The sequence below is a fragment of the Odontesthes bonariensis genome, chromosome 9 (genome assembly GCF_027942865.1).
Source record: "Odontesthes bonariensis isolate fOdoBon6 chromosome 9, fOdoBon6.hap1, whole genome shotgun sequence".
In the NCBI taxonomy this organism is placed as follows: domain Eukaryota; kingdom Metazoa; phylum Chordata; class Actinopteri; order Atheriniformes; family Atherinopsidae; genus Odontesthes; species Odontesthes bonariensis.
In genome coordinates this window covers 17,781,042-17,799,260 of record NC_134514.1, presented here as the reverse complement: position 1 = coordinate 17,799,260, position 18,219 = coordinate 17,781,042, and the positions used below count along the sequence as shown (strand labels likewise).

At 40.3% G+C, this 18,219-nt stretch overlaps 3 protein-coding genes across 3 annotated transcripts in view; 2 read left to right on the top strand and 1 right to left on the bottom strand.

The window, feature by feature from the left end:
* Window positions 1–568: 568 nt before the first annotated feature.
* Window positions 569–3,303, bottom strand: LOC142388687 (zona pellucida-like domain-containing protein 1). The gene is made up of 10 exons (XM_075474233.1): window positions 3,210–3,303; window positions 2,775–3,001; window positions 2,416–2,606; window positions 2,234–2,306; window positions 2,051–2,148; window positions 1,852–1,935; window positions 1,594–1,765; window positions 961–1,060; window positions 841–864; window positions 569–726 (listed from the first exon to the last, which is right to left on the bottom strand). The coding sequence occupies exons 1-10, from the start codon at window positions 3,301–3,303 to the stop codon at window positions 569–571; spliced, it is 1,221 nt and encodes a 406-aa protein (XP_075330348.1).
* Window positions 3,304–10,986: 7,683 nt separating this feature from the next.
* On the top strand, window positions 10,987–15,320 carry laynb (layilin b). The gene is made up of 7 exons (XM_075474408.1): window positions 10,987–11,293; window positions 12,255–12,561; window positions 12,760–12,917; window positions 13,208–13,252; window positions 13,630–13,707; window positions 13,870–13,987; window positions 14,342–15,320. Exons 1-7 carry the CDS (start codon window positions 11,221–11,223, stop codon window positions 14,658–14,660), a joined length of 1,098 nt encoding a protein of 365 aa, XP_075330523.1. The 5' UTR covers window positions 10,987–11,220; the 3' UTR covers window positions 14,661–15,320.
* A 2,375-nt stretch (window positions 15,321–17,695) lies between these two features.
* The window catches only part of sik2b (salt-inducible kinase 2b), a 44,373-nt gene continuing 43,849 nt past the window's right edge, over window positions 17,696–18,219 (top strand). The window contains exon 1 of the mRNA XM_075473455.1: window positions 17,696–18,206. Coding sequence (XP_075329570.1) covers window positions 18,069–18,206 — 138 coding nt within the window. The 5' untranslated portion in view covers window positions 17,696–18,068. The remainder of the gene's footprint in view (window positions 18,207–18,219) is intronic.

Below are 18,219 nucleotides of genomic sequence, written 5' to 3'. Positions count from 1 at the left end.
TTTCTGCTTCATGTAAAAAGATGTTTATGTTAAAGAGTAAATTTTTTGATAAAAGTGGAAAAATCTTTTGCTCGTACTTTATTGGAGTTACTGTATGTCATATCAGCCAGTCAAAACGCTACAAACCCACCTGATTTTATTTAAGAAAGACAATCCATTTTTTAAATTTACCCAGAAGTGCTTTAAGCAATGCGGTTGAAACTCTGTACAAAATGTATACATATAGAAAACATTTGTAGCAAGCAAATTTACAGACATTATACAGTAAAAGCAAACCTATGTTTCAATTAGAAAAACTCAGCCTTTCAGTAGCATGCATAGCAAATATTTATTTTTCATTGTGCAGGTTAGCTGCTCTTTCATAACTGCTAAGTTGCCACCAAATGTATTGATATAGACAGAAAAAGTTACACACTATCCCACAGTATTAGCTTGTTTTCCATGGTCCCTTGTCAAGAACATTTGGTTATAACTTAGAAACCACAACATAAAACAGATTTAATGTGCTTAAAATACACCTCAAGTTACTATGTGGTAAGAGGTGAGGAGGCAAAAACTATTTGATCAATCAATCAAATGCACGAGATAATCCTCCCGCCCAATAGTACTTCTTCAGGACAAACCAGCCGCCGAGAACCAGCAAGACAGCAGCAGCTGATCCGAACACCACACCCACCACAAGGCTTGTCACATCAAAATCATCCCCCTCCGATGCACCATTATCACCTGATACAAGGGAAGAGAGATCAGTGAGGATTATCTTTCAGATTGTTCAATATGTTTACAAGCGCTTCTGGATCCTTAATGTAATGTGATTAAATATCATTAAAGAATACTCACTGTAGGCAGCTGGATTTGGTAGGTCTTTAATGAAAGAAGACAAGAGACATGGCCAGTAAAGAACGTTAATCACTCTATAAAGATATCAGGGAATTGTAAAATTCTGCATGTTTTTCAAACCTTCTCGAGCGGTGTACAGAGGACCAACGGAAACGGTGGCTGAGTCACTGCTTTGTTCTCCAAAAGGACTCAGAGATCGTTTTCTTCTGGCATTACAAGCCTGAAAGACATCCAGAAGGATTTTTCATCACATGATATGACATCACATAGCTTTCCAATTATTTAGTGTCTTCTCATTATCATGACCTATCTAATAAGCTGGCTGTGGCACAGAAAATAGCTAGGTTAATGTAATACTATGCTATTACACATGAATATAGCACCACTTGGGGTACATTATTAAACTAAATTCTATATATTTCACATATCATTTTTCTGCATTAAAAGACAGTTTAAATATTTGGGGGTTGGTGTAAAGATTGGGGTATGGTGTCATTCGTCAGCAGGACAAGTGTCTTCACATATTGAATATGAATTGGACTAATTTGGAATTGAAATAATTACAATACACTAAATTGGCTTGAATTGGCCTGTATCTTTCAAGTGCTTTGAGATGACATTTGTTGTGATTTGACCCTATAAAACTGAATTGAATTGAGCATAGCACGTGCTTTTTCAATATCGACCTTTTCCTTTTTACACTTTTCTCATATAAACTTTAAGAAAAAGCATTTCTCAACTCCCTCAACTTACAGACAGCAGCTCTTGACATTTGCTTGGCTCGCAGAGTCTCAGCATGCAGTGCAGGTATATGCTGGACTTTGCCTTGTCTCTGTGCTGAACAAAGCGGAAGGCCTCAAAGTAAAACCGAGCAACACTGGAAAGGCCGTTGCTTGTCATAGATGTCTTTTGGTCTACTGTGCAGCTGGAAGAGAGAGAGAAAATGATAATAGTGCATGTTTTTTTTAAAAGACGCATACGAAGTTATACCAGTGATGTGCTCCATCTTACCCGATGAAGAAGTTGTGCTGCTCACTCTGAGACATGTTGTAAGGAGTGGGAGTACCAAAACAGTGATCAAGCAGTAGATGGAAACTGGAAACAGGACAATGAATGAGTTACTGTTTACCACAAGAAGAGACTGATCACTTGTATCACTATTGTTTCAATATTGGTTTAACTACCACTCATCCTTATGTGGTTTACTCACTTTCCTGTGAGGTTGACGGCCTTGACCTCCACATAGATGTTAGTTCGTAACTCAAGCCCTGTTGAAGGTACCACTAATGGATGGCTGTAGTCCGAATCCTGAAGAAAAAATAGTAAATAATGCAAGTCACAAATGGAAGCATTGATAAGTGTCAAAGTGAGCTGAGTAAACACTGGTACCTACATTAAAAACACTCATTTTCAGGGTATCAATGAAGGTTCCATTATTATTGTTGGTCGCCACAGAGACTGAGGAGCTTAAAGAAAAGATGATCACATAGAAGAGAAAAAGAATTAGACCTGCTGAATAAAGAATCTGTTCAAAATCATTGTTTTTGCATAGACTAAGCAGGCCTATTCACTCACGCAACAATCTGTGTGTTGTTGATCAGATACTCCAGAGGGTAGCGGCAGGAGAAATGATAATAGAGGTCTGTGGAGTAGCTGATCACCCCCTGGTCAGACCTGGGTGTGTCAATGTACCCTGTGATGATGACTGATTGGACACTTGAGAAGCTGCTGAAGGGACCTGCAGGGTCTGGATCTTCATCCACAATCTGGAAAAAACAGCAGACACAGTCACTGCATGAGCTTTTATATGTTTCGAAACAATTCTACACAACTTTCAGTTCAACTTCAGTTTCAATATATATATTCAATATATTTCCTATCTAATAGCCAATATAATTCAGTATATTTTAGCATCTTCAGAAACACCTTCTGACCTGCAGAGACTGGCGACAGGGGTTGTTGTTACTGTGGTTCACATGAAGCTGGTAACGGATGATCGGGGGGTCTACACTGGTGTCAACAGAGCCTTGGCACTCTGTATTGTTATGGTTTCCATTGAGTGCCAGGTGGATGGCATTGAAGCCTGCCCACTGAGCCGTGCACAAGTTGATCTCGAGGGTTATCATGCTGGTGCCACAGTCAACTATCAGATCTGAGTTGTCTGAGAAAGAGAGAACATTACAAAGTCCTGTTCATCAAATTGTCACAGAGAGATCTTTTACTTTATCTGAATCCAAACAGAGTTAAATGAGGACTCAGTTGATACGGCTTAGAGTCTGCAACTGGCACAAAGAAATCCACATTTGTCCAAAAGAAAACAAATAACTTTTCCAGAGGCTCTAATCTCACTTGAATTGAAACCAGCTTACCTGGGGTCCTCTCATACTGAGATGAGCAGTTGTAGAGACACAGAGCCGGCTGTAGGAGCACAGCCAACAGTGGGAGACAAAGGGAGAAAGTCATGGTGTCTGTCTGAGGCTCACTCTGTTTGGTTAATCTTGTAAAAGGGTAGAGGGAGACAAAACAACAGGGCTTGCAATTTCTGTCTCTTCAGATTCAGTCCAAAAAAATGCACCATCAATACAGCAATAGTTTTTCCAAAACTATCAACCAGCAAAAGTACAATTCATTGCAAACTGCAGTCTGCATAATAAATGTATGTTTCATATTCTATTTGGATTTGCCAAATAAAATCAAAGTCATTATGTTTGCTATAATTAAGTTACCATAGAGACCTCTGTTAGGGTCCTAAGGTTCTTACCTTGCTGGTACCTGAGCAGGTGTTTGTCATAGAGGTAGTCAAGTAATACGGCTTTTATAGTCTTCAGGACACCTTAGGCCATAATAGTGTGACTCTCAAGCCCTCCCTTCGACTAATTATAGAACCCCCACATTAGACTCACACACACACACACACACACACACACACACACACACACACACACACACTCACTTCTCATTTGTTCCATAACTTCTCACGCAGACAGTAGCAGCTCCTAGCATGGTGTGTTGTTGGATCTTCATTTAGCAGAGAAACGTGTCAGTGGGATTTGACACAGATCCCAGATCCAGGTGAACTACAAACATTACTTCAGGTTTCCCTCCATTTGGAGATAATTGTTAAATATCAAATGTTAGAATGGTTGTTTCTGGCTGTGTAGAGGCATGTCAGGTCTCCACAAGGATGCATAATGCGTAAGTGCACTTCTGCAGACTTTGAAAAAGAAAAATTGGACAAAGTCTGCACAAATTATATTGGATTAACAACCTTTGAATCTGGATGTCAAGAGATCAAGATAAAGAAAAGCTTCCAAGATATAAAAATCTTTGTGTAGAGATTACCTGTCCAGAGAATGAAACACCTAGAATGCATGAAAGGTGATCATGAGCCCCACAAGCTATAAGGTGCACAGCCAGTCAAGAGAAACCTTTGTGAATTTCCCCTGCATGTCAAACCTTTCCTTTATTGTCTTCATAGAGCTGATAAGCTTGTATTCTATATAGCTATAGGCCACAACTGTTACAGCTAAACTGAGAAGACCCATTGTTCATCAGAAATATAGAATGAAACAGAGCATCAGTGCTTTTGCCAAAGTCCCCGTGGTGAGAGAAGACATTTGTCACATTATCCAGAGATGCGTCACTCTGTTACTATCTCTTCAGCCCCACCTGTTTTTGCCTCCCAGGACACCTGTTTGAAAACAACTCACTGGTCATTCTTCTGCACTTTAATCATGTTATCAGCTCCAATTTCTGATAATCCCCTGTCCTTAAATAGGTTGCCTGTTGAAACCCCCGTCCCTCATCGTGAACTCATGCATAGGCTACATAAAATTACAAAAAATGTCTGATTGTTGTGGGGTTTCTTCCCTGAAACATCTGTGACCCTCAGGAATTATCTCAGTTTAAGGATCACTGGTTTATGTATGCATATAAAAATATGTTTAAAGCATTTTGTCCATCCTTTTTATTTTGAAGGCAAGGCAAGGCAAGGCAAGGCAAGGCAAGGCATCTTTATTTATATAGCGCATTTCATACCATAGGCAACTCAATGTGCTTTACATAAAGACAAGGCATTTAAAAGAACAGCATAAAGCAGCAATTTAAAGAGAAAAAAAATAGAATAAAAATTAAAAACACAGTTAAAAGCAATCAAAGAAGAGGGGGAAAAGAAATATATAAACTCAACCATAAGCACACAGAAAGAGAAATGTTTTTAACCTGGATTTAAAAGTGCTTACAGTTGTGGCTGATTTCAGTTCTGCTGGTAGTTTGAAGAATTCTTATAGACAAAACAAATTAGTTTCATGGAGAAAAAAAGGGGGGGGGGGGGGCTGCACGGTGGTGTGGTGGCTAGCACTGTCACCTCACAGCGAGAGGGTTTCAGGCTCAACTACTGGCTAGAGCCTTTCTGTGTGGAGTTTGCATGTTCTCCCCGTATATGCGTGGGTTCTTTCCGGGTACTCCGGCTTCCTCCCACTGTCCAAAAACATGCATGTTAGGTTAATTGGTGTTTCTAAAAATTGTCCTCAGAAGCTTGTGTATGGTTGTTTGTCTCGTTTGTCTCTGTGTGGCCCTGTGATGGACTGGCAGCCTGTCCAGGGTGTACCCTGCCTCTCGCCCGATGACCGCTGGGATAGGCTCCAGCCCCCCCGCAACCCAACCGACGGATTCAGTGGGTATGGAAAATGGATGGATGGATGGATGAAAAAAAAAGTCACAGTTGGTTATAATAGAAAAGTAAAACTATTTTATGTGAAAATGAAGATCAAGAGAGATGCATTAAACACTGTTTACAAGATGACATTGGGACAGGCCAAAAACTGATTATGGTGTAGCTGCTATCTATGGCAAGATCAGTGTTAGATGTACCAGACAGCCAGGATTATTATGACAATGTGCTGCAACAAGGAGTTATGAACAACTTTACTAGTTCTATTCACCAAGAATGACAATGAACAAACAATCACATCAGGATACAATGCAAAACAAGGCCCAGGAGGCTCTGAAAGATGTGAAAGAAAGAGGATACACTGGGAAGTTTGCGAAGAGATGGTACTGTGCTCTGTGGGCATGTACAGTAAAAAAGATAATCAGTGGTGGTAATGACTCCTCTGAGGTTCAATATAATGTATCACTTGGAGAAATAGTTCAATAGGAAGAAGAATGCTGATGCAACAATGTTAATGCTTTAGTATTTCTGGGCAAAATAGTATCAGAAACATAATTTAAAAAGTCATGACACAATAGACAAGAAACAAAAAGATTAAGTAAATCAATCAGTAAAAGACAAACAAACAAATATGTATTTTAAGAAATTACAAAGGATGCAAATAGACCAAATCAAATAAAAGGTGTGACTAATCAATCAACCAATATACAAAAAGTGCAGCGTCACAGAGAATTAAAAAGGAAAGGAAAAAGATTATGAAAATGACCAGTTGTGTGGGAATATTCAATACATCATGGAAGATTATTCCAGAGTTTGGAACCACCAACCAAAAGGCTCGATCGCCTTTGGATTTGAGGTTTGAGTGAGGGGAGTGACCGAGTGGCGGAAAGATAGGTTGATTTGGTGTGGAGCTAAATCATGAAGAGCTTTATAAACAAATGATAACATTTTGAAATCAGTCCGGTATCTCACTGTTAACCAGCGCAGCTCAGCCAAAACTGCGGTGGTGTGATCCTTTTTCTTTGTGCCATGCAGAAGTGTGGCGGCTGCCCTCTGAACTAGCTGTAGACTGGAATTTTGCATATGCTGGCGATATTTCCAAGCTGATCAAAATAAAACTGTTCTTCACGTAACTAACTTGTCTGTTAAAATTTAAAATAAAGTGCAAGAAAAAAAACAAGATCTTTTTTTTTATTTTATCATGCACATAGTTTGTCAGAAGGCCAAGTTGATTGTTGAGACTTTTGATGGGGTGTAATAGACCAAATACGATTATTTCAGTCAGATTTTCACTTAGTTGAGAGAAAGTTCTTGCTCGGAGATAAAACTGTCACCTGCATAACAGTGGTGGTAAATATTGTGTTTTTCAAAGATTAAATCAAGGGGCAGCATGTACAACGAGAATAAAAGGGGGCCCATAATTGAGCCCACGTTGAAGGTAAGCAGGAGGTGATAAACAGCTCCCTATTTTATTGGAAGCAGTTCTATTTCACAGGTAAGAGGTAAGCAGCTTTCATGCTCTGTAACCGAACTTTCTCCACTAGATGTTTCATCAGAAAGTTGTAATCTACAATGTCAAAAGTTTCACTAAGATCAAGGAGAGATAAAAGATCATGGGAGCCGGAGTCGATAGTTAAGAGTGTCCTTAAAGGCCCTCAACAGAGCTGACTCAATGCTGTGAAAACTAAAACTGGACTGGAATATATCACAGATGTTTGATATTTGTTCAAGTAAGAGGAGACCTGAATGAAATCATCATCTTTCAAAATTGTGGAGATGAATGGCAATTTCTCTTTTAGTAATGGTCAAACAGTTGCCTGCTTAAAATGGAGGATGTGACTCCACATGTTGAGACAAAATCCTCCTTGAAAAGGTGTGATGGGGATATGTCAACAGGGCAATACATTGAAGTAGACTGAGATCCTCCAGCAGGTGACTTTTACTTGTTAAAGAGACACGGTTTAAGACCAGAGGTGACAAAGCATTGTGTCAGCAGTGTCTTCTTTTGAATCTCTTCCCAAAACCTACTTTTATCAGAGGGTCTTTTCTGATTTGACCTGATTTGGTTTCTTATTGATTGATTGGCATATTGCCCTACTACCACCACTATGTTTTACATTGTGATTTGCTGTGTGGAGCACTTTATAACATTTGTTTAGAAAAGTGTTATAGGAATAAAGTTTCTTCTTGTTCGTATCATTGTCTGAAACTGGTTTCCATGCGCCAACGTCAAATTCAGAATTTGTTAATCACACGTTTCCAGTTAAAATCTGTTAAACGTCATATACTTTCCATTTAAAGTTATTAGCGCTATTTGTGAAAATACCCGTGGTCTCTAGTACAGCACCTGAGTAGATGTACTTTATGACTTACTACCCCGAGTTGTCACGAGACATTATTCGAGTGATCTTGCAGTGAATGGGAATCGCTGATCTGTGTTACTTCGTGAGTAGTTTGGTGCCACCTGGTGGACAAAATCAGGCAGAGCTCAAATGTCTTGTTGTTCTCTGGGTCTGAGAGACTCGTGATTCAACCAGTGCAGAGGAAACCCCGCCAAGAGACACACACAGTGATAGACTTTGTTTTGATCTCAGTTGAACGAAAACACCCATTCCACTGAACAAAACAAGTACAAATAATACAACTTTTTTTTAGAAGGAAAATGGATATCTGGATATTTTTCTTTCTTTCTTCCTTTTTTATGTTTTTGGTGGAAGACACACAAACAAACTACTCAAACACAACAAGCGTATAAAGCAAATGTGGCATTTGAAACATTCACTAAAAAATTCAGTTGTACGTGTAAAGACCTGTGGACAATTTTGGGAGAAAGGCTGAATAGGGGCAGTGTTTGAAGCACACAGTGACTCCATCACATGGCAGGCTAATTGGCTTTAAAAGATGAAAGAAGGGAAAATAGACCAGTCCAAGTCACATGGGACAAGAACTCAGACACACAAGATGGACACAAACATGCATCACCCAGACAGAGACATAAATCGGGTAGAAGACAACAGAAACAACTCAGTTTTTCACAGTTAAATCAGCTGGTTGTGTCTGCTCTGCCTCCAAGGTCATCGGTTTATTGTTGTCGTACAGATTATACAGTAAAACAGGATAGAGGTGACTTGTGTGTCGTGAGTCTGTTTAATCTATTTTCTTTTTGTTACGTGTTGAAACCATTTTTACAGACGTAATTCTTTCAGAACACCTTATCTCCACCAAATAATCAACTGGTCTTCGTGTGATTGTGGTGACACTGTTTTCATGCTCTGTCGGCTCTTTACAGATGTTGGACACTGTTTATCGTGGAGCAGTGAGATTGATAACAGGCTATAAACCTTTCGCTCATCATTACACATTGTCCTCTGATCAAGTGGTCATCAATACCTGCATGCAGACTTTTGCATTGGTATAAACTCATGTAAAACTCCATCCTTGGACTGTCGCCAACATATCTATCTTTTTATATATCATGCCAACAAAGCTGCCATAGCCTTCACTCCCTGTCCTTTGTTATCTTGAGTAATCCCTCAGCACGTACAGAGAACTGCAAGAGCGCATTTTCCTATTCTGCCAATTTAACTTGTATCATGCTTTGACAAGATCTGAAACTGTCCACTTCGATCCCACAAAGGGATTTCAAGCTAATTCTAGGGTAAATGGGAAAAGATTCTATGGAAATTTGTACCTATTTTGAGTACTTTTTGCGTGATTTCACTTGGTAGTTGTACTTAAACATTGCATGTTGCACTGTCTGTTTGTATCCACTTTGTTATCATGTATGTTTGTTTGAAACAGGTCTGTCTTGCGAATGAGACTGTTTGATCACCTATATCGACAGAAGTTAAATTAGAATAAATGTTCTGTACATTGTGTTGCTGTGGTGATTAAAAACAGCTCAGACTACAGATAGAAGGCTGCAACGTGCTCTACAAAGAGGACATGGCAGAGTCTTTTTCCTGATTTTTTCACTTGTACATGAACGTTTCGTACTCTAAATGTGTGTCAGTCAAAACATTTTTTTTTATTTTGTATTCCTACTTATAAATATAACTTGCAGTAAAATGAACTGCAAAACCCAACAGAACAGAACGCACAACATTTCCTAAGACAACAACAAAAAAGTAAACACAAACTTCTCCAAAATACTTTTTTTTTATCTAAATGTTTCTTTTATTGTGTTTTAGGTAAATTAATTTCTTTAATCGTGTGTTATCCAAAATGTATTGAAATCTTGCGTTCTCAGTTTAGTAAAATGTTTTGTTGTCTCAAAAAGCTGTGCTGTTTAGTGGCTGTATTTCGAGTGTTGTTGGAATATTTTCTCTGGTCGTGTTTTGTTTTCTGTCAGGTTGGGTTTTTTTCCCCTGCTTTTCTCATTTTGATGTATCATTTTGTGAGACGTCACATCTCCCTGTGTGCTTTGTGGTCGTGTTTTGTGAAATTGTTGGTTTTGCGTGTTTTCTGAGGTGTTGTGTTTTGGTTTTGTGTTTCCGTCTGTTATTTGGAGTTTTTGCATCAAGCCTCTTCCAGGCTTCACTTCTCATTAAATCAGAACTGCAGTATGCTGAAGGTCAAGACAGCTTTGCAATAAGGACTGCATTAAAGCTACATAGTTTGACTGAACATGATTTGTCACATATCTACAGCAGATGAAATGCTAGTTAGGCTTTTAATGGCAGTACTTATGACATCAATAATGACCCTAAGGTGAAGAGCAGCATGCACACAGCAGCTTTCGGGCCTTGTTATGCACTTTTTCGCAGCTAAGAGAACAGCACTTATGACACAACCTCAGTCATTCTTCCATTGGAAATTTGGGCAACTGAACCCAAGCAATGAACAGGAAGTATGGCCCTGAAAAATATACTGTCCTCTTCCTCCTCTGCTTGTTTTTCTGTCCATGGGCAATCCCTTTCTCTCTTCCACCTTCTTCCTCTCTGTCTTTATGTCCCCACAGTATCTCACTGCATGTCCTGGCTGTGCCTCTCTTTGCCAAGTGTTTTCACAGCACGATCTGAGCCAGTTTCCTTTCTGACACTTAACAGACGGTTCACTGGGGATTTTCTTCCAGAAGTATGGCTCACCAGCTTCCTCGCACATGTGGACGGGGAACTTAAGTACGCGTTGTCATATAAAAAGCAACACTTTCTCAGCAAAAGAAAGGGAGTTTCAACAAGCACAACTAAAGTTTTATTTTATTTTTTTAGCCACCCTGTTGTCATTTTCTTTTCTGACCTGACAGCATTCAGTCTGTGTGTCTGCATGGGTTGTTGCAGGGATGACCCATTCTCATGGTTTGTTTTAATACAGTGCGCATGATACATAGTGTATGGACAAAGAACTCTATTCAGCCCATAATGACAGTAGGCTTCTATATATATAAAATGGGATGTTGCATGGCTTTCCTATTAGAACTGCACAAACTAATACCCCAGTGCTTCAGCCTAGATTAAGAGAAACGCTGTATATTTCTTTCTTTTTTTTCTTCTTTCAAAGCAAAAATCTTGGAACGTCTCACTCTCGATTTTTTTCCGTCAACTCGACGCCATGTGCACGCCTTCAGCAGCCGACCCAGTTTCGGACGGAACAGACTTGACCGTTCTCTCTGCTGTAGTCTTCGTTTTGTTTTTGCACGGGAATCTGAAGTTTAGCCCCAACTACTATCTGAACAGCGGTCGCCCAGCACATCGGGTGAACATGTAGAGATGGATTTTATGAAGCTTTTTGGCACCGTTATCGCCGTTTTGTTCCACCCTGGATCCGCTTTTAAAATAAATGGTAAGAAATTGCTTCGAGGAAAAAAACAAAAAACACTTCCAGACATTAGTAGCGTTCCGTTGGTTTCGTTTGCCAGATAGGACCCAGTGTGGTTTTACATAGGAACGCCACCCTTAACAGCACTGGTGCATATTCATTTTTGAGGGTTTTGTATTCGTGGGTTTTATCAAACGAGGCTGAGAGCAGAACCAAGAAGTCTGCAGGCAGCAATCTGTGTGCTTCATAATGACACACGCGCAACAGTCAGACTCTGCACTTAAGCTCGTAAACAACAGTTTTCTATTCGGATCACTGATTTTAAACAAGAAATTAGTATATTTCAACTGTGCTATCGTAGGAATAACATGCTATAATAACAATTATAGCCCTCTTCTAACTGTAATTATAACAGAGCGTCCATATAACTACATTATTGCTACTCCAGCATTACGCAATTCAACACCAGTGTACCTTTTTCGTTTATTGTAGTGGAAAATGATACAAGCAGTGGGCTATAAAAAATCTGCCACCTTCTTTACTACGCTTCATAAAAATTGGACACTCCCGGTTTGGACTTTTCTCAAGCTCTGGTCCACTGAAGTGTCTCAACTTTAAATTGGGACCCACTGCCTTTCTGAATACCAGCCTTTTTTAAAAAAAAAAAAAGAAAAGAAAAGAAAGAGATTCCCAACTTATTTACAACCAGGATATTTGTTGTAAAACCTGTTACATAACTACACTTTGTATGTGAGAAAGCACTACAGCATCATTTTTTTCTGGCACAAACACAGATGTTACAAAGATACATGTGTTTTTAAGCCCTTGAAAAGAAAAAGGTTTTATGCTACAATTCCAGTACCACATGGTTTGCTCCTGTATATTGTCGCAGTAGGAATTCATAAAATGTTTCATAGTCTTTTTTTTAAAAGAAAACATGTATTCATCGTCTTGTTGTCTCTTTGATGCTCACTGTGTTGTCCAGGTGAGAGAATTTGTCGGCGTGGGACTGAGCGCCCATGCTACAAGGCGTTCTACATCCAGGACAGCAGGCGGAGGCTGACCTTTGAGGATGCCAGGCAGACCTGTAGGTTGGATGGAGGTGAGCTGCTCAGCATTGAGACAGAAAGCGAGCAGCGACTGATTGCAAGGTTCATACAGGAGCTGAGGGTCGGAGATGGAGATTTCTGGATCGGACTCCGCCGCAGCCCACAGCGTCACCAGGCAGCAAACACAAACCCAGGTTGCCCATCACAGTACTATTGGTTGGATGGAAGCAAAGCCAAGTACAGGTATTTTTTTGAATAGATGTTTTTGACCATATCAGTGAAATGGAACACATATGATCAGGAAAAGGCTGTGGTAAATTGTAACTTATAAAGTTACAATTATGTGAATACAATTTAAAAGTCAAGTAAAAAGGGTTAGAATGGATTTTATCACATTTAAACTTTCAATAACTCCAAACTTGTGCCTCGTATTTGCCGTAGGAACTGGCACTGGGATGAGCCATCGTGTGGTAGTGAAATGTGTGTGGTGTTGTATCACCAGCCCTCTGTACCACCTGATGAGGAAGGTCATTTCCTGTTCCAGTGGAATGATGACAACTGCAGATCCAAGAACAACTTTGTCTGCAAATACCAGGAAGGTGAGCAGACGGTGCTGTCTACTTCCCTCCGCTGTGCTGGGAATTACTTTCTCTCGTTAGTTAAACGACCAAAAAAAAATCTAATTTTAGAGTTCAAAGACCACGACTAAAATGTGACCGCTGCTGTCAACAACTAGAGCTGAAAGCACGATGTACAGTCTGGATATTAGTTGCTCAGATTACTGCAGTTTTCTGCTCACTGGCAAGCTATGATTTATATGCCTGTGTTTAAGGTATTCCTATACTCAAAACGTGTATTTTTATATATTACATTTTGCACCTTTTTGCAGAGAAAGTACCAGTTTTTATTGGCGACAGGAGCACAGCACATCCAGGTACAACATACAATGTTTATGCATAATACTGCCGTTCAACGTTATAGCAAGTAGCTGCAGATTGCTTTATACTTTTAGCAATCAGTTATGTTTAATGTCTAATTTGCTTAAAATAAGACCTCTAGTGGTGAAAGTGTACTAAGGTTTGAGTTGTTTACATTATGTAATCTGCGGGTCACATGTAGCACATTCCTATACTTGTTTGACTTCTTTTTGTGAATACGTTGTTGCACAGCAAAGTTTAGACAATTTTTCAAATGCTTTTAGCAATGTTTTCTCTAATAAGTTCAAGTCAGCGTTGTTTAGCTATACGAGTCACGTGACATGTTGTTTTACTGTCATAATCGCCAAACGACCTTGTTTGCTTTCTGCTGTAGTTTCATCTCGGAGACCAGACATATTGTCAACTACAGAAGCTGTTGACAGGGTAAAAATAAGACTACCTGAGTCATCAGGTAGGATCAAATAGAATATAAGCTATTCTTACACCCTTTTTCTTTTCATTGAAACTAATACAAATGTGTGTTTTGAGTGGTGACAGAATAATGATGCCCCCCTAAATATTCACAGGATATGTTTAAATGGAGTTAAATCAAATAATGCATTTTTCTCTGCAGTGTCATTGTCAGACAACAGCCTCTATGTTTCCTACATCCTCTATTCAACTATTCCTGCTTTACTGTTGCTGCTGTTTGGAGCTGCTGGGTTCTTCTGCTACAAATACCATGCAAAAAGGTAGAAACACAAAGATGTAAGAGTAACGGAATGAGATCATGTGTTATCTTGCAGAGGAAGAAGAAGATTTCTATGTAAAATGCAGTTATGGAACTTTATTTTGAGCAGTTTGAAACGCTAATGGTCTCCTCCGTGTATTACTCAAGCTTGACTAACTTGTGTGCACATTTCCCCCGAGCATTTCTACTTTTACAGAACTGATTTGTTAAGTGTGGGAACATTTTGTGGCTGCAGCCATGTAGAAGAAATCTGTTTTTGCACTCTTGTGTGACAAATCGAGAAATTCCCAGATGAGCCATATATATCTAAACCATGTTGTGATATAGTTTTTAACCTAATTCCCTTCATATTCAGGAGAAAGACAGAGACAGAAAGCTTTCCCAGCAGATCAGAGCGCTGGATGTCATCAACAGCTTCGTCTTCTCCCATACAAGGACCCTATGCCTTCAGTGACATTACCAAGCTGCCTCACACTGCTCTGGACTGCAGGCTGCAACCTGACACTGTGACAAAGTCCTCCTGTGCTCCTTCACATGACTTCCAGTGTGATGATTATGAGAATGTCTCATGTGTGGATAAAGAGAGTGGCTTTGTGACCAATGACATCTACGAGACCTGCAGGGCTCAAAGCCACAGTCAGACTGGATGGGTGGAAAATGACATCTATGGATAATGCCGTCGATCTTCAATTGCCCTTCAGTCACAGACCAGTGAATCAATATGACCCAGCTAGACAGAGGAACTCAAGCTGTTCTCTATTCCTTTCTTGGTATACTTCCGTCTGGTTACCTGTGAGGTGCGGGATTACCAAACATATAGCTGTGTCAGACTGGATTTTAATGGACTGGATATCTGAGCATCAATCTGCTACTTTTGTGTATCTCAAGTGCTGCATCTAGGACGTCTTGCATCGCTGTGACTCCATGTTTACAGTACTATGCAAGTCTTGAGTACCTCTTCATGTATTGACAGGAAAATGTGGTTCTTTGCTAAGTTGTCTGTAATGACACAACACCGGTTCATCCCCTTGAGTTAGGGCCCTTTTGAATGTGTGTTCAGTGGGGTAACAAACAAAAAGAAATTCCTCTAAAATATGTCAGGTACAAGAACTGGACTGGAAATGAGTTGAAATAAAGAAATACAAGGAGGATCCAAAGAAACATTTAGAAAGCCCTTCAGAAAGTTCAAAAGACTAAAAGAAAGTTTGGCTCATTGGAAGCAAACTATGAAGAAATGAGGGGTGGCTCAAGACTTACACAGTACCGTGGGTGCTAAAAATGATCTCATATGTCAAAACGTTTTAATAAATGTAAGCAAAACAAATTGCTATAGACATGCTAATGATACTCTTGAGTTTCACAGAACAGCATGCCAATATGTTCACAAAAAGGCCAGTGATGACACAAACATGTTTAGCAGGTACAAGTTTTCCATGTTCACCATCCATGTTCACCATCCCAACAACCATGCACACTCACACTCACTCCTCGGGATGTTCACCATTTCAGTAAGAACTATAATATGTTTTGTCGGTGAATTAAGTCCAGATCTTGATGAGGCTTATAAAAACATAAATTGCATAAACATTTAGTCATAACTTGAGCATTACGGAGAGGAAAAGATCATCAAGTTATTCAATGGAAAACACAAAGCCATGTAGGCCTACAACATTTCATGGCAGCCAGTCCAATAGCGCTTGAGACACTTTCATCAGAGACAGATGTCAACCTCTGAGGCATCATCTGGAAATTGTGAAGATCGTGCCGATACAGGTTGAAATGTTAGACTGGATAGGTGAAGATTGAGTGAAGGCACTAGAGGTAGAATTAAAGGATGAATGAAGTCGTTTGACATATAGGTACAAATTTTCAAGTCAATCTATCACATAGTTGTTGAGCTATGTCTGTGGGCTTTGGCATGAAAGCAAAAATGTTTGTTACTACATGACAAACATAAACTGCATAAGTGAAAATAACAGTCAGAAATGATAATCACCCATGATATACATGTGGTAATCAATGCAGGTTCTAAATTCCACTTCCGTTCTTTGTTCGGTATAAATCATCGCCGCTGACAGATTATGCAACTCCTCAGCACCACTGAGATTTCACAGAGGCATTAATGAAATCAAACAAGGCGAGCCAGGTCAGCTTGGTGGCACTGCAGTGCTGCTAAATCTATCATTATAAAAGTACAAAGTCAAGGTTACTCATTTTAGAAACAAACTTGGTCACCTTACAGATAACGTCACCACATTTACTGTTACACAAAGACAAAAAGGTTTAGTTGGCTCTGCAGTTCAGGGACTGGTTTGATCTTTTGTCTGAACCTGAAGCGCGTTGTCATCCGTGTGTGAGGCTTCCTGTTTGGGCCCTGATTTCAGGGAACAGGACAGTACATGCGGAAGCACCGATGACAGAACTCTGCTGACCAAAGAAGACCTCAAAGCTGTGCTTTTTCCTGACTCCACCTGATTGTGCGACAAGTCAACCCTCCCACTTATCTGACGCTACATAGACTTTTTCAATGTGGCAATTTTACATCATGCCAGGGAATTATTCATCGGCCTCAGCTTGTAAAAGCTTGTGCCTTTCTCACAAATGTATCAAATCAACATGGATGCATATTTCTGAAAACCAAAGCCTGTGCTATTTCAGACTAAGCACAGAGTGGGCTGTTTTGTTGGTGATTTGGAAAGATGTAGCAAGCTCAGTAAGGAGAGGCTGAGTGTGTTCTTGGAGATTGCTAGACAGGAAATGCCAAAAGCACATCTGGAACTCTTACATTCAGGAAGTCTGTGCGTGACAGCAGAGGCCTTTGGAGTGCTGCGCTGCTCTGCCTGCTTAGCAATCCAGGGTTCCCTGGTAGACTGTCACTCCTGAGAAAACACCGCTGGGTGTGAACGTGGGCTGTTACTCAAGGGTGAAAGGACTTTTGAAATGTTTGGCTACAAGATATTATATTGGCAGCATAATGTTTGTAATAACAAGGGGACGTTCAACTGGATTTTTACTTGTGCAAGTGGGTTTGGGAATATCTGTGATGCATTAGACATGTGTGAAAGGAATGACCACGTTGTTACCACTTTTTAACTGAAAAGAGCTGTTGAAAGGGATATGTTACACTTTGTGTCCATTCTCTACTTCTACCAGCAGATGGCGATATCGTGTAAGCGACTAAATGTCTTTGTGGCTGCTAATATGTCCGGTTTCATATAAGATTCTGCATATTTTATTGTATAATCTCAAAGATTTGCTATTCCCATTGTTTTTTTTTTCCTGCATCATATACCCTATAGTTTAACCACATAGTTAAGGTAAACCATATAGTTTAGCTTAAGTGTAGCCTATTTATCTATTCATTTTCTATTCATTTTTTTCTTGCAGAGCACAATCTCTAAGCAAGTAGTAGTGGTAGTGTCTAACCGGTCTAGAATGCATTAATCCCCTTTTCCCGTATATTTCAACCCGCAGACGACAAAAGCTTTCTAAACACCTGCAGGGCAAAACTTCAAAGTTACCTATGCGTGCAATCAAAGAGGGCAGGCAAGCAAACAGATTTCAGAATAGCAATTTTACCGGTTGACGTAAGAGGTGGGTCTGGTTGTCTTGGCAACCAATTGGCACTGAAGTGTGGAGCCGCTCCGTGGCCCCGCCCCCTGTACAAATACCCCTATGGCTTTGACGTCAATACACGTCAACTAGAGAACATGATGCCTCTTTGCAAGTCAACTCGTGTGCTCTGTAGCTGATAGAGGTGCCTCAAGCTGAAATATTATAGCTCTATTGTACCGGAGAACGTGGTGTGACAGTCCTCTGGCTCAGCAAATGGCCTGCCTCGTATCGCCGCACTGACGGAAAGTGTCGCCACATTGGCTTTCAAGCTGGCAGGGCGACACAGAAATCAACTTTGTCTATTTTTAATGGACACGCTTCGAGTGTCGGCGGCGGCGGCGGCGGGCGGTTTGTTTTCCTTTCGTCTTTATCTCTAGCTGCTCAAGCAAGTCCGTGTGAGTCCCTCGTGTGTGTCTGCCCGTCTGGCTACCTCCTACTCTTTCACAAACAGTCCCATTTAGAACAGCATGGTCATGGCTGACAGTGTCCAGAAACCGATGACCCGGGGTCCGGTCCGAGTGGGCTTCTACGACATCGAGCGCACTTTAGGAAAGGGCAATTTCGCTGTCGTGAAGCTGGCCAGACACCGCATAACCAAGACCGAGGTGAGTCTGTCGG